General features: G+C 36.9%; 1 protein-coding gene across 1 annotated transcript in view; it reads right to left on the reverse strand.

The window, feature by feature from the left end:
• The window catches only part of LOC127444388 (Krueppel-like factor 7), a 73390-nt gene that overhangs the window by 10064 nt on the left and 37032 nt on the right, over window positions 1–26294 (reverse strand). Inside the window, exon 2 of the mRNA XM_051703723.1 lies at window positions 7459–8065. Within this exon, the coding sequence (XP_051559683.1) occupies window positions 7459–8065 (607 nt within the window). The remainder of the gene's footprint in view (window positions 1–7458; window positions 8066–26294) is intronic.

Below are 26294 nucleotides of genomic sequence, written 5' to 3' on the forward strand. Positions count from 1 at the left end.
CAATAAAATAAGTCAGACTGTCATACAATCACAAGTTCTAACATTATAACTAGTAGTCTTCCTAAAACAAAGCAAACAAAGAAATGGAAATGTCCCTATATTCTTTCTAAAAAGAATATATTGACAGCATTTGTGGCATAATGTTGATTACCACAAAAATTCATTTAGACTTTTCTTTAAAAAAAAAAAAATGTAAAAATCTGGGTTAAATATTCAAGTAAAATTAAACATTTCCCAAAGTCTAAGTGGGAGTTTGACTAATTAAAAGAACTAGTCCCCACATAGGTTGCATATGTATTGCAATGCGCAATAAAGGTACGTTTACACGACAACGATGTACTAAAAACGGAAACGTTTTCCCTTTGCATTTTTGAAAGGTTTCACGTACAGACGACAACATTGTCAAAACGATCCCCGTTCACACGGATCTGCGGAAAACGACTAAAAACGCTGTATTATGCATGCCAGGCCAGTAGTTGGCGATGTCACTTTGTAAAGAAACACTACGCGCTTGCGCACATAAGCATTCTTCCACAGAGCGGTGAATACAAACAATGAAGATGGCGATCGCTGGTCGTAGTAGTGATGCAGTAAATCTACACTTTGCTGGAGAAGTGTTAATAAATTCAAAATCTTGAGCAGTACAAACACAGTCCTGTAGTCCGCCATTGTAGTTTTGAATGTCTCGCGTGTTGTTTTGAAGTACTCGTGCGCATGCCTATAGACTGAACACAAAATACGCGTGCGCATGACGTCATCGTTTTCACAAATTCGCGTTTTTGCATGTTTACATGGAGATGATAACAGCATCGTTTTCAAAAACTTGCACTTTGAAACCTGTTTTCAAAAGTTTGCGTTTTCAGGCCCCAAAATGCCACTGTCGTGTAAACGAACAGCCAAAACGCATAAAAAGTTTTCCGTTTTTAGTTAAACGGCCCCTAAATCTCTTAAAATCTCATCATCCACAATATTAATCAGCCGGTAGACTGTTGCTATCCGCTTTGTTACTGAAATCAAGAAGCCGCATTCACGATTCGTGTCAGAGCATCAACGCCAGTATCAAGCGCCGCTTTGAACTCCATATGAAAAGCGTTTGCAGACAAAAATGTCTCATTCTGCGCTAAGAGCACCATTCCCCATCATTTTATCACTGACAGGGTAAGCGCTGTGAGATAATTTTATTTAACAAGATAAAAACCTCCTATCATATGAGAGAGCATAATGGTCAACGAGCATGTTATGACAGTACCGCCGCGTTATGCTATTTTATGCTAAGCTTGTAGGCTGGTAGAAGGGCTCTGGCACTGTTGTGTTTCTGTTTGTGGCATGTGCGTTAGTGTAACGACTCCAGGTGGATGCCCTTCACACCCGTGTTTATGCTGTATTAACGGTAAATGCGTTAATCGTGATTAAGAAAAATTAACACGTTTAAAACTTTTTTAATTAATTGCATGCGTTAACACGTTAATTCTGACAGCTCTAAAAAAAAAAAATAAGTAGACGACGTCTAAATGATCTTTTGTGGTAATAAACATTATGCTGCAAATGCTATTGACTGCGTTATCTTTTGAACCTGGAACATTCCTTTAAAGTGTTTAGCATCTATGCATGATGGCCACACTTTCTTGATAAATTATAAATCACTTCTAAATTTAGATCAGAATTTGAGTGCTAAATTGCATTATTTTCGCACACATTCACACACTAGCCACATTAAGCCGGACAGGTTTAGACCTGTGCTCACTACGACCGCAGCACCAGCCAGTTATAAGTCAGGGAGGCATGGATGCTCGATTTTGTTACCTAGCAACCGGGCAGGAGCCTAACGTAGGAGGCAAACAGTGAAGCTGGCATTGTCTGTCCCTCTGTGCCACCAGCCAATTACGGCGCTTACTGGCAGGGGAGGATACAGTTGCCTGGCAACGGGGATGTTACATGATACATGTATGTACAAGAGGATATATGTGTGTGTGTGAGCGTGTGCACTCATGGGATTGGGAGTGCTCGGACAAGACTATTGGTGTAAGATGAAACCAGCGCCAAGACCATACAATCATCCCCAATTTTAAGAGTCCCAATCGGAGACACACCAGTTGCCTGGCAACTCCCCACCCCCATCACACAACCTTTCCCCTAACAAACACACACACACACTCTCCGAGCAGCCTTACAGGTGCCTGAGTCTCAGTTAATTACATTTTCTCAGTTAAACTGCAGACAGTAGTCTCATTATTATCTCAGGAGTGCTCAGCCGCACCGAGCAAAAAGCCATTTTCTGCCTATCACCGCTCTCCAAGTTTTTCAAATCAGACTTTGTTATAATGGAGCTGCGAATTGGAGACAAAGTGGAAACGAGTGCCGCCACTCTATCCTCCCATAGCTCCGCTGATTCCCCCTGAAAACTCGCTCTTATCTCTATCCCAAACGCCATTCATAAAACGCTCCAGAGGGAAATGTTATTTCCATTCACGCTGCCTGTACAAATCTTAATCGTGAAATTTATTGAGGTAGTAATGCCCTGGAAATAGGATTTTGCTAATTGCAAATGAATTGACGCATCGTTTTGAATTCAGATTTTAACAAGCCTTCTCTGCTTTTTGTTTATGTCGGATAAAAGCAACACAGAAAATGCTCAGAAAGATTATGGTTAATAAATAATGCATAATGAGTTTAAAGTTTGTATTAGTGCAGCAAGCAATCAACAGGGCATGTTTAAACACTGATTTTTACATAAAATAATCAGTATCTTTGTCTTGTTTTAAACAACGCTGAGTAGCAAAACTTTCTTTAAAAATAAATTAAAGGAATAGTTCACCCAAAAATGAAAATTCTCTCAATTACTCACACTCATGCCATCCCAGATGTGTATGATTTTCTTTTTTCTGCTGAACACAAACTAAGATTTTAAGAAGTGTATTTTTAGCTCTGTAGGTCCAAACAATGCAAGTGAATGGTGACCAGAACTTTAAATGAAGCTGACTCACTTTCTGTCTTCAAAAAACGGCTAAAAACACATCTTTTCCATGAGCACTTAACCAGTCACTAAATAAAAAAAAATAAAAAAAAATTCTTGTTGCACTTTAGTCTGTTTTGAATGCTATTATTCTGATGCTAGTGAAACTTTGTAATATGGCACTTTTCGTACCACTGTCTCCTTAAGATAATTCGCTTATGTTTTCTTCTTTTGTAAGTCGCTTTGGATAAAAGCATCTGCCAAATGAATAAATGTACTTATAAATGTAAATATACAAAAATCCGCATTAAAGTAATCAATAAGACTCCAGTGGTTAAATCTACATCTTAAGAAGCAATATGATAGGTGTGGGTGAGAAATAGATCAATATTTAAGTCCTTTTTTTACATAAATCTCCACTTTCACTTTTACATTCTTCTTTTCTTTTTGCCGATTTGCATTCTTCGTGTATATCACCACCTACTGGTCGGGGCTGGTCAAAGGTGGAGATTTGTAGGAAAACAGACATAAATATTGATCTGTTTCTCACCCACACCTATAATACTGCTTCTGAAGACATTGATTTAACCACTTGGGTTGTATGGATTACTCTGATTCTGCCTTTATGTGCTTTTTGAAGATTCAAAGTTCTGGTACCCATTCACTTACATTGTATGGACCTACAGAGCTGAGATATTCTTCAAAAAATCTTTGTTTGTGTTCTGCACAAGAAAGAAAGTCATACACATCTGGGATGGCATGAGGGTGAGTAAATGATGAGAGAATTTTCATTTTTGGGTGAACTATCCTTAAAAAGGAATATTTCACCCAAAAATGAAAATTCTGTTTATATTTACTCACTCTCATGTCATTCCAAACCATGCATGAAGTTTGTTCTTCTTCTGTGGAATACAAAAGAAGAAATAGAAAGAATCTTTACCCTGCTGTTTTCCATTAAAGGACAGTTCATAGTGACCATGTCGGTCAAGCTCCAAAAACGACAAAAAAGTAGTCCATATGACTTGTGTTTTATATTTCATGTCTTGTTCCCCAGCTTTATGTGAGGAACAGACTGAAATGTAAGCCTTTATACACTGAAAAGCTGTTTGATTAAATAAATCAAATATTACATTTTGGACTTAAATTTCACTCTATTCTTCAAATAAAGCTGGAAGCAAAGTATTGCATTGATTTAGTAGACTTTGAAAAGCATGGACTCCTTTTTGGAGCTTGACAGACTTGGTCACTATTAGGGGTAGACCGATATATTGGTTTTACAGATTAATTGGTGCCAATAGTTGCTTTTTGGAACTATTGGTTATCGGCAAAATTCTATGGCGATAGTTTCCAATAGTTTTTCCATCATTTCGTATTACAAAATAAGAGTCCCCGGTGTGTTTTGGCCTTGTTTATATTTAAAAGTTCCGCATTATGCACCAATTCTTAATTTTTCTGGATATTATTGGGATTTTGATTGAACAATAAACTGCATCTGGGATTTTATTCATTTTGGACTCTTTGTCTATGCCCTCCAAAGTAAAGAAAGAATAAGAGATTTTTTTTTTTACGTTCTATGAATCGATTTTAAAAACTATGGCCGATTAATCGGTTATCGGCCTTTCCCAGCACCTTAGTTATCGGTATCGGCAAAATCTACTATTGGTCGACCTCTAGTCACTATGAACTGTTGTTGTTTAGAAAAGAGCTGCGTGAAGATTCTTCAAAATTTTTCCTTTCGTGTTCCACAGGAAAAAATAAATAACAGCAAATACGTTTGGATTTACTTGAGAGTAAATAATGACTGAATATTTATTTTTGGGTGAACTTGGCTTATATATAGGCCAATTTCCATAGAAGGCTTGTTTTCAAAAATGTATTTTTTGAAAACAAGTGTATTTAAGAATAACCCTCAATACATTTTTACTTGATTTCTTGTTTTCTAACAGCCATTTTCACAGTAGGTTTTTGACCAATTAACCAGACTTGCTTTCTACCTGTATGAGAACGATGCTTTGCCAGTGGCCTTATCTTGTTCATTCTGGACTCTCAGTCCTCATGAAATAATATAAACGACTAAAATAGTTTCTAAAGTTTCAGAGGGAACTATTAGCATGTTGTATGTTTGGGTTTTGAGGGTTGGGGAACTGCTCTGGTGTGTAAACCGGCCGAAGGCAGATGTAGGGAAATATACAGGCAAATATGTCTCATCCCAGCCAGTCCATCCATCATGTGGCAGTTATTCACTTGGCCGACAGCTTTGGGACAGCAGTCTGAGTGCTTTTGGATTGAGATCGAAGAGACAGAGAATTATGGCCGTTTCCTGAGCCATTCGAATTTGCTGAGGAAGTACTGTCGCAACCTTGAGAAAATGTTTGTAGCTGGGGGGTTGGACAGGCATGCTGCCATGGCGACGGCTAAGTATCATTAATTACATCAGCTTGTCGTTTATCGTGTAAAGTTGATTTAGACAAATAATGATGAATGGGGTTTAACTAAGTATTTCTAAACATATTCCATGTCTTTGCTACAAGAGCAGGTAAAGTGTTTATTTAAACAGCAAAACGCAGCAGGAAATGCAAATAAACTGCAATTAAAGGAATTTTCCAGGTATATTACAAGTTCTGCTCAATCGACAGTATTAGTAGCACAATGTTGATCACCACAGAAAATAATTTTGGCTCATCCCTTGTGTTCAAAAATTAGCAATTAGCAATTAGCAATTAGCACCCAAAATCCTTCAGTGACAAGTCATAAAGATTTGTTCACCCCCCTTAGCGTTTTGTGCTGAAGTAGATCACTAAAAAGCATTTGCATTAACTGTTATTTTTTCCTGTAAATACTGTTGTCATGATGACTACATATCTCCGATGAGCTATTTAAGAGATGGACAGATTCGTGCAGTTTTGAGTAACTCAAGTGAGACTGCGAGTGTGCATGATTGATTGACAGACCGCGTGAGAGCACATGTACTCTCATAACATCAGCCATGCTCAGATATTAATTGTTTTTTCTTTTTTCTTTATTTGTTTTACTTGCAGTTGAATTCCCTCTCTAACATGTTTCAGCAATGTAGAGAACTAGCATAGATCCTCATGAAAATGAGGAAAAATCCTCACAATTCATGCAGATTTGATTTATCATGCTGATAAATATATTTCTGATTATGATATCATAACGCGGGACGCAAAAGATCGCTCGAGGGCCGCGTGTTGAGTAGAGCTGGCCTACAGTAACACAGTAAGCATTTTTAAAAATGACTTGGTCTTTAGGGCAATTAATGGGAAAATAAAAAGCATATTAAAATGATTGCGATATTCTCAAAGTGTGTAGTTTTTTTTAGGTAAAAATAATTTCTCTGATAATTTAATATGCAAAGACAAGCCATTAGTGATTAATTCCAACAAAAAGGGTAAACACTGTGGTTCTGTGGTGTTTTCAAAACATTTCTCCATTTGTTTGAGCATCCCCACAAGGGGTGCGTTTTCCATACAATGACGTAACGCACAATGACATAAGTCACGACTGTTTCCCGAAACCGTAGTAACTATGTCACACATCCATCTTTCGACCCACATTGGTTGAACTGTCGTTAATGACGTCACTAAGGGGGTGGAGTAATAACTTCGGCAAATGTTAAATTATAATAGCTCATTTACACATACACCAGAAAGCCATTTAATGCGAGAAAGCTTCTGAAGACACAAAAACTGCATGCACTTTTTAATGCGACAGATGCACTGCAATAGATTCCCTCTATATTAGACTTCGGTGTTCCCCTGACGCACTTGAGCATATGCATATGCACCCTCTCCAAAAACATATTAACGGCACTTATACATTAACATAAAGACAAAAAAGCCGTGTTCTCTGAAAGAAACTGTGTGTGATAAAGCGCTTTATCTTAACAGCCTTTAAACCCTCAAAAGGCTGCACTCGCGTTTACGTGACGTTTCAGAACGCCGCTTCCTGCAAAACCCCGGAATAAGTCGTTTTCTTAAATGCATGTAAACGTGGTCAAAGTCTTGACAGAATTAAAATATATATGGAATGAAAGATATAGAAGCCTCGGTGAAGTCAAATGATGTCCACACAACAAACTAACCAGAAACTATGGTTCTAACTGTAGTTCCAACCACACAACTTTGCGATGCTGTTTGCGAATGTTCGTTGGAACTACGGTTTCGGGAAACACCGAATCGTTGAACTATGTTGGTAACGATGGAACTTGTGACCATATTTGGCTAACAATGCTTTTGGGAAACACACCCCAGTCCAATTCAGCAACATTGGCTTGACCATTGATGCGAGTTTAGGGCGGGATTATCTGTTTGTCTGTTTGATGAGGGAGGGTTAAAGAAATTTGTTAGAAAATGGCAATTATTTTTCCAATACGGTTTGGTGGTGCAGAAGTTACACGCTTCACCTTAAATTTATATTGTCAACAACATCATTGTGAATAGGCTATATTGTTAATATTTTATATATCGCCCATTGTAAGTGCTTACCTGTATGTGTCCTCTGATGTGCCTTCAAGTGTGAGCTCTTGGTGTAGACCTTCCGACACCCATTAAACTGGCAACGATGGACCCTCTTCTTGTTCTCTGCCATCTCGCTATTTCCCACGGTGCCACCCTGTTCCCCGTCACTCTGTGCGCCACTGCTCCCATTTTGTGGAGAGAGTGGAACAGGTTGGGCTGCCACAAACTTGGCGGTACTCAAACCCACCTTTCGGGCCACTAACTTTAGCGTGAGGGTCCCGTCGGGCGAGGCACTGAGTGTGTGGGTGGGTTTGATGAGGTGACGGCCCAGTTCCGGGGATGAGGGCGGTGTTAGCGAGGTGACAGCATTCAGCTGGGCGGCGTTGACCCCTAAGGTAATGTCTGGAGAAGTCAAAGTGGAGGAAGAGGAGGAAAGGGGTTCCTTGCGTGGGGTGAGGTGAGGAGGAGGAGGGCTGGGGGGGTTGTTAAGGCTGGGAAGGAGGGGGTCTAATAGATCTTCATCACCATCTTCCTTCAAGAAGGAGGGGGTGAGAAAGCCATCTAGGTCTTCGTCAAAGAGATCAGAGAGTCTCTTGGGTTCTGTCTGAAGATAGCGCTCCAACTCCAAGCATGTCTATGGAAAAAGATTTAGGTTTAGTTGTTATTGCCCCGAAAATTTCTTCAAATGGTTTTGCCCTTCTTGAAAATAGAGAGGCAAGAAATACATAACATCATGACAGCATAAAATTAGCACGTGTTTCAGTTTAGAACAAATGCCTTTTCGAAAATGTACGAATGGATTTAAAATCTTTACAGTTTTTACACTAAATAAACTTTTCTAAAAAAAGATTGAATAAAGTGCACTCATTGGGCCTCATTCATGAAACGCAAGCTGAACAAATGTAAATAGTTGCCAAAAAAAAAAAAAAAAAAATCTCATGAGTTCGTTAAACTGTTCTTCAATAAATAGTTTGCAAACCATTCTTATGTAAATTGTCGCTTGAATGCAACAATTAGTTCTTAAAACCATTCTTATGTAATTATTACAATCATTCTTATGTTAAATGTTGCATAAATGCAACAATTGCTTGTAAAACAATTCTTAGGTAAATAGTAAAATCATTACGAAAATTGTTGCATGAATGCAAAAATTATTCCGTAAAACCATTCTTAGATAAACTGTAAAAACATTCTAACGTACATTATCGCATGAATGCAACAAATCATTTGATAAAAACATTCTTCCGTAATCAGTTTGTAAAACCAGACTCATGTTAATTGATGCATGAGGGTGACAATTTGTAAAACTTTATTCTTAAATAAATCGTTTGCAAACCATTAAGTAAATTGTCGCATGAATGCAACAATTCATTCGTAAAAAACATTCTTCCGTTAGTAGTTCGGAAAAACTGTGCTAATGTAAACTGACACATGAATGTGACAATTCACTTGAAAAACTGTGCAAACCATTCTTATGTAAACTGTTATCGTAAAACCATTCTTACATAAATTGTTCGTAAACACCATTCTGATGTAAAGTGTCGAATGAATGCAAAAATGTACCCTTCGCTAAGCTCCGCCCCCCCTTGGTTAAGGTCGCTCGCTCTGACAAGCTCTGTAGAACTCCCCATAGGAATAAATGGGAGATTGCCATGATTTTTGCTACGGTTTTTGGCTAAATATTCTCATAAACAGAATGGATAATATTATTACGTGTGAAGTTTTTTTGTAAAATAAATTGTTAAATTACACAGTAATTTGATTGAAAACTGTGCAGACTGTGAATCAGAATTGAGGCAAATTAAAAAGAGAAAAGCGTAATTTGATAGCGATTACAAACCTCATAGCATTAGTGTAAGTGAAAAGAACGGCATATAACGTCTCATTTTGATGATGTGAACTCTTTATTTACTATCACCTTTACTAAGACCTGAATCAATACCTAAATGAAACAATGTTAAGTTATAGAATTAATGTTATAAGTTTATATATATATATTTTTTTTATTTTTTTTATTTTTTTTATTTTATTTTTTTTGATAATTTTGACAAAATCCCGCTTAAAACTACTCAAACACACATTACTGATTGGTCAGAAATGCTTTTAAGGCGGGGCTTAGCAAAGGGTCAGTTAATTCTTAAAACCATTCTTACATAAATTGTAAAATCATTCTTTCAAAAATTGTTGCATGAAAGCAGCAGTTCGTTTGTAAAAACATTATTTTGTTCAATTTACACTAATTAGTTATGCTCATATTTCATGAATAATGTCTATTCATTGCTGTCCTAAAATAGTAATGTTCGAGCTTTTTTCCACATTTGCGATAATTTATGATACTCGTAATACTACAACAGATACAACGAAAATGTTATTGTTAGTTGATACCAGATTATCATTTTTATCTAGTAGTGGGTCCAATTCTTGTTTTTGACCCATTGTCCAATCCTTTTAAAAAACAAAAGCAATTAGATGCAAGATAATGATTCAATCTAAACTACCTCATTAGTGCAACATGGAGAGCATTGCGATGGGATTTTTCTTTAGAGTAGCTCCTTTCTGGACCGTTAACTGGGTACTGAGATGGCTACTGCATATCATTTGCTTCAGCAGGTCTAGATGGTTACACTGTGATTGATTACACAGGCTAGACTGGAGCTCTCTGGAGCTGAAGAAACAGACCTGGCCTGGATTGCTTGTTAGAGCACTTTATGTGGAGCAAAACTGGCTCTTCACAGTAAAAGAGAGAGACAGAGAGAGTTAGCCATCAGACTTGGATTTATGTCTTTCTGATGGTTTCTTTTCTTACTTCTGCAAATTTCAGACACTACCAGAAATTTGTTGGAGGCTACAATTCATCATGATGACAGTTAATCAGCTGTCGATATGTATGTTATATGATGCAAGCTAAGATTGATGATTTTGCCACATGAAGAAAGAAATACTATACGATCTGCAAACTGTCTCTCAGACGACAAAAAATGGCTTTAGTTTATGGCTCGTTTTGATGTCAAAACTATGAGCACATTAACATGTGATATATATATATATATATATATATATATATATATATATATATATATATATATATATATATGGATGTATATATAGGATGTATATGTGATATATCCTATATTTATATATCAAATGCCCAATTGAGCACTGAGAAACTTGGCCCACTTCAATAAACGACAGTGTAAACTACGCCAGGTACACGGAGGTTAGCCAATCAAAACAGAGCTCATTTACATTTAGAAGTCTTAAAGGTCCTGTAGCAGAAACCGTCCATGTGTCATACTGAGGGTGGAAAATGGTCATGAAAAAAATTCTAATAAATAAATTACGACTGTCTTTGGTGCAAGAAAAATTCGCTAACATTATAACTGGACTTTGGGGAAATAAAATGCCATGAAAAAGTGTATGAATAAGACCTCTAGATAGCAGGTTCCATTCCTTATTTCAGCTTAGACATTTTTCTCCACACTTATTTGAGAAGGAGCAATAACGCAAGATATTATGTCAAGTTTTTATTATCTCAAATGTTTCCCATAACATGACCTAAACCTTTTAACATATTATAAAAACAGTAACCTATCATCTCAGACAAACTGGCCTCTGGCTATAAATGTCTCGCTTGAATCTCTGGCTCCAAACATGACGGCGGTTCGGTGCAGCTTCTGTTGCTAGGCAATACTGTTTGCTTGTCATTTTATGAAAGGAGCGTCTGCCGTTTTCTTAGCATTGAAAGCATTTTAATGTCAGCACTGAACTTGAAGGTTTCAGGAGAGTCAGGTAAACAGAGCATAGCTGAATTGATATTAACTGAAACATCACTCAGCATTTAGTTCTGTGGAGTATCTAAACACGTCAGAATGCATGGCATTGACACAGATGCTACAGTTTGAAAATATAGATCTTGATCACGTCATTGCAGTGCCTCCAAATGAATCATTTGAAAAACTCATTTCACTTGACACGCTACTATTTTGACCGTAGACCTTTCAAAACAAATTTCTGCAATTCTAAGTTGTTCTCTTTCACAAATTCATAGGCTATGTAGTTTCTTGCTGAAGAATCATTGTTAACTAGTTGATATATGCACACCTGTGATTGCATGTCAATTCTTTGTCAATTATTATTATTTTTTTTTTATATTTTAGCAGTAGTACTTTCATTTGCGCCCTGTGCTTTAGCCTCTTATACTCTGGTGCATTTTTGGGCTGCTGCCCGCAATTTCTCACACTCAAATTTAAAAGCTCACCATGCACACATACTGTGGACTAATATATATATATATATATATATATGTGTGTGTGTGTGTGTGTGTGTGTGTGTGTGTGCAATTGTAAACATGCATTTCTGTTTCTGTTCACTCTACCTCACTTTGAAAAGTCTTATTTCATTCCACTAGATGGCAGCAAGCACTAGAAAAAAATCTCTATCACATTTCATCACAATATACAGATCTGGAATGTTGGTGCCGCATTTTCGCCCTCATAAATGTGCTCGTCCATAGACATTCAGTCTAATTTTCAGTTCAAGCACCACCCTCGTTGTTTCATTGAATATCTCGGCCTCTGAGTGGACTAGAAGCTCAATCTAGGTATCATTAGAAAGCTGAGACCCCTTTAAAATGATATATAATGTTTTATCATCAATTGTCAAAAAGATATTTTTCTGATGATTTGTTTAGCATGCTTTTACTGCTGGATGGCATATTTTTTTCTGGACATCTAAGATATAACATTGAATTATTCAGCCAAGCCTCACAGACAAGTTAAAAATGGCTAATTTTTTTTTTTTTTTAGATAACTGTCTAATAGCAAAGCATATATAAAGTTTTTAGCTATTTGGGACTTCCAGCAGCAGTTTTTAGAGCATAACATAGACATCTGTATGACTTACAGAAATCATATTTCACTTTGTGATCTTTTGAAAATCTTTCAAACTGTGGTATTAGGGCAACAAATAACTGTACAGCCAAATTTCTGAGAATAAGACCTTTCATTTGAAATATGACGTCCATTTAGGTGCCTTGTGAAATAATTTTATTTTCATATAAATAATTCTACCCCATTACCTTTAGGGGGCGCTAATTTCCAACGCGAATGTTTTGTGGCCTTATTGTGTTTTTCTTTATGTAACATAAATGCAGAAGTGATGGTTATCTCTGAAAAGTTCAGATTCTAAGCTTTCAAATGATACCTCATGCCTAACTTATGTATACAGGGACTTTAATGTTTTAAACGAAAACGTTTTTCGCAATGCAGCGCCCCACTTTGGACCTGTCGGCGGGTACATTGAGTTTAAGTGTTAGAGGTTAGCTTGCATGGCAATACCCTCTCTGAAATATTTGACCCCTTTAAAGCATCACTGCTACAGCCTTATATATGCAGACGGATGTCTTTGGCCATTGCGTTTTCCAAGTGTTGTGTTTTTAAGAGTATCAAGTTAAAAACACTCAAACTTTTAAAGTTTGTCTAACTGTTTTTGAATGTAAAAACACATTGTCGAGTAAGATCCCTAGACGTTGTTGTGTTCCTGGTTGTGGAGAACATATTTGATGTTTATGCTGCCTTCACGTGCTATCGGAATTATCATAAATATGAGTTTTCTATTTGGAAGTAGAACATGAACAACCCCTCAAGTAGTAATTATGACTAGGAAACTCAGAGATAATTTTGAGTTTCCGAGTAAATACAGTTATTTGTTATCGCTTGCTGTTTCGGTCATTTACATTTATGTATATCAGCAATCATTTGATGCATATTGTACATGTTTACACTTAGAGAACAGCATGTATTTGACCGAAATTCCATTATAGTCAGCAACCTGTCTAAATAAATATATTTATTGTCAAAATAAAAGTTCCCCAAGAACTATTCAAGAATGAACCTGGCATCAATTATGTTTCCTGTTCTTTCCGACAACGAAGCACTTGAACACAACATAGGACTTACTATGATAATTCCGATAGCACATGAAGGCAGCATTAAAGTTAGGAGGAGTGGGATTTTGGACAAATGAGATTTAACAGATGCCACAGAAATAGACACTAATGACCAAGAAAATGTCCTATCGCTTGTAGCAGTCGCGCCTGGTTAGGACAAAAACTTTAATTGGCTTTCTTTCTTGGCTTTATCATACCATGGACAATGAAGTCAATCAAAATACGAAAAGCAAATTGAAAAAAATCTCCTAAAAAATTTAGCACACGCTACTCTTTAAAGCACATGAATATGAAAACAAATATTTGTACTTCTTAAAATCTGTTGCCTCTGTCTCTTTGACAAAAATAGTTTCTCACTGCGCCCTGAATTGATGGCTAATTACTCAATTAAATGAAGCAATACAAACAGACAACAATACTGCTGATGGGTGTGTGTATATCTGTGTATATTTCTCAGCTAAATCGCATTTCAACCAATGACATTTGAAAGCCTCATCTCAGCACGCTGGCAGTGGTGCGCTCTGTATGGGCCCTTTGGACACACGCCAACATGGAGGACATTGATTTTCTAGTGTGCTATTGGGGGTTCAGTGGTCAGGCATGTCACCCATCACACATATGACAGGAACAGGGGCAGACAGGGTTCGAGGAGAGTTTGCGTGAGCTTGTGTCATATATCGAGAGAGGGGAGACAGGGTGCGAGGGACAGACTGTGTTTGTGTGTCAGAGAAAAGGGCAGATAATTTTTGAAGGTGAAGCATTTGGGACATGGGTAGTTGAGGAGAGAGAGACTAGACGACCACAATTTTTCTTATCACTTTCACTGTTTTTTTTTTCTCGCCACCCCTCCTTCCGCAGGCCCTGAGGTAGTGACATTCAGGGAATATTGTTACTTAAAATGCCAGCAAATTCAAAGCATCCTCTGCAGAGTCTGGGTTGCATTAAGAAGTCTGATTTAGGTGCAGAAGGATGCCAAACATGTTCAAAGCATTCACATTAGAGATAAATTGCTTATTAGAGATAATCAGCAAAGATAACTTGTTGTACAGATATTTAAGGGCCAAGCACCGAAGTTGCGTAGTCTATTGTTATTGTACTGATTTTCATTCTTTCTTTTTTTCTGCCCTAAATGTGTCTGGGCGTCAGAGACTGTAAGTCGTGGAGACACCAAACTTGGCAGGATGATCTCAAATCCCCCCCACTACTCAGGCGCACAAACGCACACCCATCTGAACATAGGTGGCGCTATAATAAACACTTTTACATTTTGACTCATATCTCTGCAACTGTAAGGGCTAGAATCAAAAAATGTTTCCTCTGATTTCTTGAGTTGAGTCAAGCCCTACAAAATGTATATCTCGGATTTAATTTCCGTCAATAATTTTTTTCCGCCATTTTGAATTTTTGGAAAAACCTACTTTTTCAAACTCCTCCTAGACTGTTTGTCCGATCACCACGCAATTTGGTATACATCATCTACAGACCCCCCCCTGACAAAAATGTATCAAAAGAATTTCGATATGTCAAATCAAAGATATTAACGATACAATTCCTTCGGTTTAACGCGATTTGAGTAATTGATCAATATCAACTCAACGCACACTCCAAATGCAACCAAACTCGGTACACATAGTCAACAGGATGTTTAGAAGATGTTAGCAAAGTTTTGTATAATTCCACCCCTAGGGGGCACTACAACAAAAAAACTGTCATAACTTTACAGCCGTTTGAGCGACAAAGTTCAAATTAAATATGCATCTTCTTTGGTTCAAATGCTAAGATATTTGTAAAAATCGATTAGAAAAATTAACAAAAAATGGCTGCCAATAGCCAATCAAATTTTAGCACCTTATAACTCATATTGGGAATTGCCGAGGGTTATGGAAATTACTATACACAAGCAGGGTGTCAACTTGAAGCAGCATATAAAATTTTGTGACAATGGGCCACACGGTAGCGGTATAATTAGCTAATTTGCATTTTTACTCATAACTCTGGAACCGTATAGGCTACAATACAAATTTGTAGATTCTCTGAATCCACCAGTGCCCCACAATGATATGGTAACTTGAATTTCCATTTCCGCAAAAAACTTTTTTTTTTTCAATTTAAATTTATTCTAAAAACCTACTTTTTTGAACTCGTCCTAGGCTGTTTTCTCACAAAACATGGTATATATCATCTACAGACCCTCCTGACAAAATGTTATCAAAAGAATTTTGATGCGTCAAATCATTCCAGAGATATAAGCAAATATGTTTTGGCCATGGCCAATAATGACTAATTAGCCTGTATCTTGTAAGCACAATTTTCAAACTTAACTAAATTTGTACACATGGAGAAGAGAACACTCTGAGGTAACATGCCGCGTTTCATTAATTTTTTTTTTTTGCTAGGGGGCGCTATAACTTAAGAAAATCCTATTTTTGCAACTGTGCTCATAGCAGGTAAAATGTCACACCAAAATAGATGTCCACAGCATCCATAAGATCTTTTCTGTCAAATTGGATTATTTTGGTTATCTTGCCATATGTGCTTGGCCCCTGACAATAGCCACTTGTGGCTATATTTCTATCTATCTATCTATCTCTCTCTCTCTCTCTCTCTCTCTCTCTCTCTCTCTATATATATATATATTAGTCCACAGTATGTGTAAATGATGAGCTTTTAAATTTGAGTGTGAAAAATTGTTGGCAGCAGCCCAAAAATGCTGAGTTGAAGAGGTTAAAATGATTATTATTATTATATTTTATGATTATTTCTGCCATTACATTTATGCAAAGTTGTTTTGCGATCTAAAGGGTTGTAAATACATTATAGGTTGTGTCTTACTGTTAAGCTCGTTATATTAATCATATTAATAATAATACTATAAATTTTATAATTATTAAGAAATAATACTTTAAATATAATTACATAAAATAATAACAATTATTATGCACATTAAAAATAATAACTCAATTTAACATTATATTATTATTATTATTATTAGTAGTAGTAGTAGTAATAGTCATAGTAGTTGTAATAGTAGTAGTAGTAATAGTATATCTGCCATTTAATTTTTGTAAAGTTGTGTGATCTAAATAATAAGTAATTTTTTATTATCTTCATTTGTTTTGGGCTATGTCTAACTGCTAAGCTTATCAAATTAATCATATTAATATAATAATAAAATTAAATAATTATTTAATAATTAAATAATAAGTTATAATAATAATAATAATTATTATTATTATTATGGACATTCAAATTGTATTATTATTTATTATTTTATTATTATTATTTCTGCCATTACATTTAAAGTTGTTTTGCGATTTAAAAGGTGGTAAATAATTTTTTATCACAATTAAGTAGAAAATTTTGAATATCGGTAAAAAAATATTACGATGATTATCAGTCAATCTCTTATTGCAATAAATGATTTTTGGTGGATTTGTGAGTCTCAGACAATTTGGAAGTTTAATTTACAAATCAAAACAGATCACAGTTTGACACCCCAGTTTGACCATAAAATAAAATAGGTAACAAAAAGGCAGAACATCACTCAGTAGGACAACAGATGGCTTGAGTTTCATGTCATAGTCCCCGTGTGGCTCACACATGATCTTGGTAAACCGCAAGTTCCAAGTCAAGGTCAGTCTTCACCCAACCTGGGATACATTTGCAATTAAGAAGCCATTGCCATATGCTATGTATATGTTTTTATATATAATATGTATTATAATATTATATATAAAAGATGACAGCTGAACTATTTTGGGATCACTTTTACCATGGTGTAATCACTTTGACACACATCCCTCAAGTGGCTTTTTGCAAAAAAACAAACCAGCAACAGCTCCTAATAATAGAAAGCAAAGTGAAAATAAATAAATAAATAAAGCAATAACAAAATCATGCCAGATCTTACACAGCTTGTAGATATAACAGTATATACTGTCACCAGGTGAAGGAACCAAGCAAGTGAAGACCCCCTATTGACATTTCGCACAAAGCCGTGGAGTGAGCGACTGTCAAACATCGTGAGGTTTGAACTGATAAAGTAAGTCATCTGTGACGTGCCCTGCAGCGAACGCAGCTGAGAATATGAAAGTGAGAAATGCGTGGCCCTTCACTGTCAGTCACATAGGTGCCCATTTTTAGAAGCCCGTCCATCGCTGCTGATTTGTGACCTGTTCCTTGCCGCGGGTTTGACGGCAATCTATTATCTGTAAAGTAACGAACCTGGCTTGGGATCAGTCGTTATGGCCGCCATGTTGACACGTCTGTCTCTAATAGTCGAACACGCTGCGCAATTATCTTTTCTGCATCTGTGCACCTGTGACAACATGTCACTTCCTCTTCTATCACAGCACACCCTCTAGCAATCTATGTCATATATCCAACATAAACTGAGCAATGGGTGAGAGCAATATAAGATTGGCTATTGCTCTCAATAGAAAAAAAAGATATTAAAATGAAAATTCTGTTGTTATTTACTCACCCTCATTTTATTCCAAACCCATATGACTTTCGTTCCTCTGTGGAACACAAAAGGTTAATTTCTGAATATTTTGGCCACTCTTGTACATATAATGAAGGTGAATGTCAAGCTCCAAAATCACCAAAAAAAGCAGTATAAAAGTCCATATGACTTGCATTTTGTATTATAAGTCTTCTAAAGTCATTCGGTAGCTTTGTGTGAGGAACAAACAAAAAATGTTGTCGATATTTAGACATAATCTTCCCCTCAGTTAGATGTTAACTGCTGCGACCAGAACATTGTGTCAGTCAGTACGTTAACATGCACTTTAAAAGTTCGACTAAAACTATATTTCATCTTTTCTAATGTATTGTAAATGCGCTAGTTGGACTGAAATGGCAAACTCAGACTAACAGACTTAAATAATGTGATTGAAGCTTGCATTCGTCCAACAGGTATACGCGTTCATCAGACCACAACTGACCTCAGCATTGTGCGCATAATCCGAAACACAGAGGTGATATGTGAGTGTATTTAACCCAGTAGTTGTACAGGATGCAAACAACATAGAGATACAGTATATTATTCGATTACAAATTGTATCATGTAAACTTGCGCAAAACCCCCTCTGTAACTCAACTATAGCTACACATGTAAACATGTTGAGAACCGGATCAGTCCAATTCGTGAGCAAATCATTCAGAAAAATTTTGTAAACAGGATCAACCGATTCACTGAAAAGATCCAACTCACAAGAACTGAATTTGAAAAGAATTTGCTCTCAAATTGGACATTGTTACGCCTCTCATAATCACACCAATGAGATGTCAAGATTTTGAATACTGGCTTAAATTTCAGTCTGTTTTCTTTCACAGCTTGCATATATAACGCACAAGACGTATGGAATAATTTTAAGGTACTGTTATGGTGCTTTTGTGTCCTTTTTGAAGCATGAAAGCCATTTTTTGTATCTGCATGGAAATAAACGAACAATACATTCTTCAAAATCATTCAAAAAGTCAATGTAAATGATGACAGGATTTTCATTTTTGGTGAACTATTCCTTTAATAAAGAAAAATCTGATCCGAGAAACGAGTTGGAGATACCCCTTACAATCTTCCCCTTGCGCCATGGCACTCAGCGTGGATACCTTCATGCTGTGCGCCAATTAACATCGAAATGCTACCTCCCTCCAGCAGACAGAGCGCAAAGCTAATAAAACAAGCTGGTTATAAAAATGAATGAGAAGCCCGTAGAAGAAATGCAGCACAGCCATCCAAATCGAATGCAAACAGCTGTTAAGCGAGTTGACAGAGAAATGCTCTATTAATTTTTGGGAGATGATTTAGTATCGGCTGCTCCTAGCTTAAAGCCGGCGGCAGTGGTGTTGGATCGCAACAAGCTCTCTGAAAACAGAATAACAGGTTATTTGTCAGGTCAGGTAGTTGATCACCATCCTGGAGCATTTGTCAAAGGCTTAGAAAGAAAATGTGCTTGCAGAGAATAATCTGTTTCTCTGTGGATGGTACCTGAGTTCAATGGGTTTTTCCAATTTCTAGAATGGAAGAATTGTTTGCAGGGGCACTTGATGGTTTCATATCAGCCTCCATTCAAGAGCATGTGCACTTAAATGCACTAAAGAGACCCTGGCTGTGTTCTGAATGGAAAAATCATAATTAAAAATATTATCTGCACTGTTAAAAATCATTTTTAACTCAGTATTTTTGTCTTGTTTTCCAGTAAAAATATCTAAACATCCTTAAAACAAAATAAATTTACATGCAATTTGTTTTTTACTTGCCATTTAGGATTTATTTTGTAATTTTGTTCCTCAAGTACATTTATCTTGTTTAAAGGATATTTAGATATTTGTAGTAAACACCATACTACAACAGTACACTAAAAAAAAAAAAAAAATTGTGGTGAAGTAAATACAGCAGAAATTATTAAGTATTTTCTACACTGAATAAGTTGATTTTCAAGTGTGAACTTGAAAATATTAGGTAAATTCTACTGTTCTACTGAAAATGTTCACTAACTGTTGATCTCCTTTGCGTGTTCATGATAGGGCACAAGAGCAACAGTTCACACAGCCCCCTTGCAACATTGGGGCATTCAAGCAAAAACTTGTGTGTTTATCTAAAAATAGGTCCAACACAGCGACAGTGACAACATAACACAACACAGCTGCACACAAAACTGAAAACAGAACTTACTAAACATGCCTGAAGAGTTTGTAGTCAAAGAATTGATGCATTTCTATGCCCAGCCTTATTATTTTTTTTTTACGTTTTTGGACCGGTGCCAGCACACAGCAGGAGTTACCCGCGCCATGCCGAAAATAGAAAACTAGCGATTGACAGAATGTCCCATCGCTCGTCGCAGCTGGTTAGGACAGAAACTCTGATTACCATAGAAAATATACCTTTTATCGTGTGTCGTTTGCCATCAGTTTAGGACACGGTGTGACTATGGCTACCTGTAACCTCCTCTATGTTTCTGTTTGATTTCTGAGTTCTTTGTACAAAAAAAATGGGAATTGAAAAAGGCTAAGCATAGAAATGCATCAAATCTTCGACTACAAACTCTTCAGACATGTTTATTAAGTTCTGTTCTATCAGAAAGACTCGCAGACTTGAGTGAAATTTAAGATTACATTTATTTGATGAATATAAAACAGAAATGTAATGTCTCTCTTAGGCGAAATTGTACTTGGAACCGTCATATCCTGCTGGAGATAGGAGGCAGGGGCAAGGAGCCTACCCCCGTGCAGGAAGGGACTCGACGTGTTAGCACACTGAAACAGCAATGTGATAGATTGTGAGAAAACTTATAAAACATTGGCTTACATGTGATTGGCTAGGAGTTACCTAGCTAATGGTGCGATGATGTTCAGCTGCTAGTCTTCCCACTAGAACTACGCTGTGCTTACATTTCTCTGTTTTGTGTGCTGTTGTGTTGTGTTCTGTTGTCGCTATCGTTGTGGCGGACCTGTTTTTAGATAAACAATGCCCCAGTGTCGTGAGGGGGCAGCGTGAACTGTTGCTCTTGTGCCCTATCATGAACGCACACAGGAGATCAACGGTCAGTGAACATTTTCACTAAATATTACATTTGATTTCGGTTTGTTTTGCACCAAACCTTATCGTATGCTTTAATAACAATCACGAGTCTCATAGAATAATTTCTTAGACTTCTGAATTATAATTTTGTGTCCTTTTGAAGCTTGAAGAGGTGGTCACCATAAACTGCCATTTTATGACATCACTGAAAAACATTTTCACAATTCCTCCCTTTGTGTTAAGAAAAAGAAATAAAGTCATATAGGGTTATAACAACACAGTGGTGAGTAAACAATGACTGAATTTTCATTTTTGGGTGAACTATTTCTTTACATTTTTTAAGCTGGTGTTCCAGCGTGCACCGGGCTTGAATAATTACTGATTGCAAGTTGATTTACACCAATTTTATTGTTGATTTTGTTGTTATATTTGGTAACTTCTTGTTTTGTGAAGTCTGTGAAGTAAATTTTCTACTCAAAATGACCTGTTCATGATCTAAAAAATGACCTTTTGATTGTTACCGTCATCGTGCTTTATGCACATAGTGTTCTGGTCTGCATGTGCAGCTTTGAATCTTATTTCTAACGGCAAATATGATAATGAGGTGAAGTCATGTGGTGTCCGTGTCACATGGTACACAAATAAGTATGTTAAAAAAGCATTGAAATGCTAGTACACTTTTAAAAGCATAGCTTAATTCAGTGCTACATTGCTTGAGTAAAATGTACAAACAAAAAGTGAGTACAATTTACTTGAAACAGAGTATTGCAAAGTAAACTCTACTTGAAAAGTTCCACTTAAAGCCACCAAGAATTGTGTGTAGCCTTTACTTGAAAATATGGTCTGTTAAATTTACTATCAATTTCTGCGTGGAAATTGTTCCTAGGTTTTTTTTTTTTAGTGTAGTATGGTACATTGCTGTCACATGAACTCACTACGTTGCATGTCCAGTTATTATCTCAGAAATATTTTATTAGATATATTTAATTTTTAATACAATCTTGAGATACTGAGCATGCAAAGCAGATACTGAGCAACTTTGCAATGTGCGCGTTGTTTACATTTTAATACAATTTTGGCACAATTCTCTTCTTAACTCTATAAAAATGTATTCATTTTTGGCAGCCTTATTCACTAATGAGTAAAAGAGATCGCAGTTGATATCGGTTCATTTGTCACACTGGAAATGGAAAGCCAATTCTAGCACATTGCATTTTGAGATACAGTAGGTTGTATATTGCACATTTTTGCAAATACAGTAGTTTTAGAAGGTCATACTGAATATTAAATTGAATAAGGGAAGTATGGCAGAGTGTCATTTTGAACATACACACTATCTGATACACAGCTGGAAACACACTGATGTTTTGTCAGGTAACCCAAAAATGTGCTTTGTGTGGTGACATCTAAAGTGGCTGGCTTTATTAAAGTCAAAATGTTTATTTTATCTAACTAAATCAGCCTCGATTGTACTGATTAGCATTCGAGTACATTAAGTTTTAGCAAATGCAGTACGTCATCCGGCTATTCCATGTGTACAGAAAATGTGAATACTGTGCACAGTATACATGCTGGATACTACAAACGTAGTACGGGTAGTATGGTAGTATGCCATTCCGCACATACCTAATCACTGGTCCACACCTGGCAGCACACATGCTAGTTGATTTGCAGTCGGATATCACAAAGACACCCTTCCAAAAGGCTATTTGAAAGACCATGCGCTGTTAGATATACACACCGACTCCTGCTATCTACTTACTCTGATGACACCCTCCTGACGGATGAGCTTGGAAGTGAAACTCATCCAGACTGCTCTCTGATCAGTCATTGATCTGTAATGTAAGACTTAGGCTGAGGGAAGAGGGGGGCAACACAAATGACCACCTGCCAGTGCTTTGATTCAGGAAGGGACTGGCCAACTGGTGGTACCCTGAGACACAATTCCCCTTCAGGCCATAGTCGATCGATAGGAGGGAGGGGGGGAATGATGGGGCCATGCGTGATCTCATCAGCAGTGGCCCTCACAACTCACCCTGCCTCCCATTTACAGCCTTGCCAGGCAGCGCCTAAAAATAACCCACATCTCATCTGCAGGAGGCTTGCAGACACACACACATTCACACGTAGTTTTAGGCATACACATCGGAGGAGATGCAAGAGCCAGACAACATAGAGGTTAGCCTCAGTGTTGCTAAGGAGACTTAACAGGATGTGAGAAGCGTTTTAAATGATGTTTTTAGAGTTTACCACACAAGTTCTTGAAGAATAAGCAAAATCAGATTCACTTCATGTGTTTAGTAACTTCTACAACAACATTGATTTAAGCTGATTTCACTTAAAAGTGTAACACTAGCTATTTTTCCATCCAAGATACAAATGTAATTTATGTGAAAAATCAGGATAATAAATAAATAAATAAATAAATAAATAAATAAATAATAATAAAAGAAAAAAAATTCCATCCCATGTGTTCAAGAGAACAAAAACGTCACTTCCGGGGAATTTGGCACAAAATTTTGTTCAATGTAATAAATTACTTGCTATGAGGATATTCTCTGATATTCCAGTTACTGTGGCTCTGTGGCTGTATCAAAACATCCCTCTATTTGTTTGAGCATCCTGTTCAGCCCGAAACAGCAACACTGGCTCAACCAATGGTGTGAGTTTGGGGAGGGACCAGGGCTGGGTATTGATAAAGATTTCCAGATTTGATTCCGATACACAAGCTCTCGATTCGATTCGATTCTAATTCGATATCGATTCATTCAGTTATATCGGCCATTTTGCTTACATATGAAAGAAATTCTCTCCCAGCTAATGCTGTTAAGTATACAGGGGACCTTCTAACTAGGTACATTATGAAAATATTCATTTGAAAAATATTTTATTTGTTTTTCATCATTTTGGTCACATTTTTGCTTTTTTTAAAATGTACAAATCCATGTATTCCACCAATAAATATGATTTTATATTGCATATATTATATTTTGTTACATGTTTATTGTTTAATGCATAATTTAAACTATTTACCCATATTTACATTGATTTGTAGAACATGTGCTAAAAATCGGTACTGTCCCTTTAAGAAAGCTGGCAGTTCTGTAAAGAGCATCTGTAACTGTGCACATATAAACAAGAGAGGACTCGAATGGTTTCTTTAACTCATCCGTGATTAGAATTAAACATTTATTTTTTCTTCTTTTTGATCAAAAATTGACTGTAAAGAAACGGATTGCGTGGATCTTGTCATTGGACACATATTACGTCAAATCAAACATTGGATGTCAAATCAAACTTTAACTCTCAACACGCAGTGAAACAATGCTGAACTTCTTTGCCAATATACTACTCAATCTCTGGTGATTAAAATCTGAACATTTGCCGGCCAGTGGCCGATCACAGGCATTTTAATCCCATAAGGTGAAATTTGGTCTTATATGTGAGTGATTTGTAAAGAATTGCACATATAGTAAAAGATCGATCTTGGGATTTAAGAATCAGTATTGAGATCATTCAAACGAAGATCACGATGCATCGGAAAAACGATATTTGTACACAGTCCTAAGTGGGACTATCTGTTTTTACAACCAATAGAAGATGGGGGGAGTTAACAGGAATCTGAATAATGTATAATGTTTCTGGCCTAAAGGTCTTGCATGATATTGAAAAAACTAAAAACCTAAGTAGTTTCTACTTAGCATCCTCACTGACATTTTCGATGGAATGACATTGATGAAGTGTACAGCACCCACATTACTGAGCGCAGGCGTTAGCTGAATGTAGGCTAATGCCCCCTGACTCCTTTAAGTAGCCATAAAAGCAAAGCTGGCACTCATGAAATGGATCCTGAATAGCCCTGATGACATAAGCGTTAATAGGACCGTGTGCAGTGAGGGGCAAAACAATGGCCTCAGCTGAAGATGTAAATGTTTCCTTGGGAGGACGTTTGTCATGTTCTTGTTGATATATGGACCTGTCCTTTTCCAAACACGGCATTCAGCACCGCCGCACATTACGGGTACAGGAGGGTAACGGCTTAATTATGCGTGTGCTTATCAAGCTACCTTTGAAAATGGAATATCTTTGGTTACAAGTTTTATTAAAGATGCTTGCCGCAGCTCATTTAAAGGTGCTAAACGTACGGAGTTGCATGCATTTTGAAGCTGATAACCAGTTGTTGCCAATATAGCAGATATGACATAACGGCAATTAAAAAATCACACTTGCGCACTGGCACATTTTTACAAGCCGGAGGCAAATGAAGCGCTCCAAGTGTTCCTGTACCTCCTGAGCTTTAGTGCTAATCTTATGCTCACGCTTAAGGAGGAAAGGCAATGCAATTAGCAATAAACCTGCACTCTGATGTGTGTGGATCAATCAGTGCTAGACTATTTGAAGCTAGGCCATTATTTCTTGTCAACATTATGACAATGCTATTAAGCTAAACTAAATTTAGCCGTTTATGAGCGATTCATGCAAAACAGTACAGCATGGCTCATGAGTATGGATGGGAATCTTAAGGAATTTAGCGATTCTGGTTCCGATTTCACTTCACGATTCCAGTTACTTAAAGGAATATTTCGGGTTCAAGACAAGTTAAGCTCAGTCTAAAGCATTTGTGGTATAATGTTGATTATCACATTCTAATTGTCCCTCCTTTTCCTTTTTTTTTCTTCTTTTTTTTTCTTTTATCCCCTTTTTCTGCCAATTTGGAATGCCCAATTTCCACTACTAAGTAGGTCCTTGTGGTGGTGCGGTTACTCACCTCAATCCAGGAGGTGGAGGACAAGTCCCAGTTGCCTCTGCTTCTGAGAACGTCAATCCGCGCATCTTATCACGTGGCTCGTTGTGCATGACACCTCATGCTACTCTCCGCGATCCATGCACAACTTACCACACACCCCATTGAGAGTGAGAACCCCTAATTGCGACCATGAGGAGGTTACTCCATGTGACTCTACCATCCCTAGCAACCAGGCCAATTTGGTTGCTTTAGGAGACCTGGCTGGAATCACTCAGCACACCCTGGATTCTAACTTGTGACTCCAGGGGTGGTAGTCAGCGTCAATACTCGCTGAGCTACCCAGGCCCCGTCCATCCTTTTCTTTAAAAAAAAAAAAAGAAAAAGAAAAAGAAAAAAAAAAATCAAGGTAACAGTGAGGCACTTACAATGGAAGTTAATGGGGACAATTTTTGAGTTGAGAGTTCAAAGGTAGTTATGTGAAGCTTATAATTTTATAAAAGCACTTTATGTTAGCTACACATCCATAAACATTAAAAAATACTCACTGTTTCAAAAATATAGCCACATGACGTAAACAAAATATTTTAGGTTGATAAATAGCTTACTAACCTTTTTTGTGTAAAGTTATATCTTTTGCGTCCATT

Source organism: Myxocyprinus asiaticus, chromosome 7, assembly GCF_019703515.2.
Source record: "Myxocyprinus asiaticus isolate MX2 ecotype Aquarium Trade chromosome 7, UBuf_Myxa_2, whole genome shotgun sequence".
NCBI lineage: Eukaryota > Metazoa > Chordata > Actinopteri > Cypriniformes > Catostomidae > Myxocyprinus > Myxocyprinus asiaticus.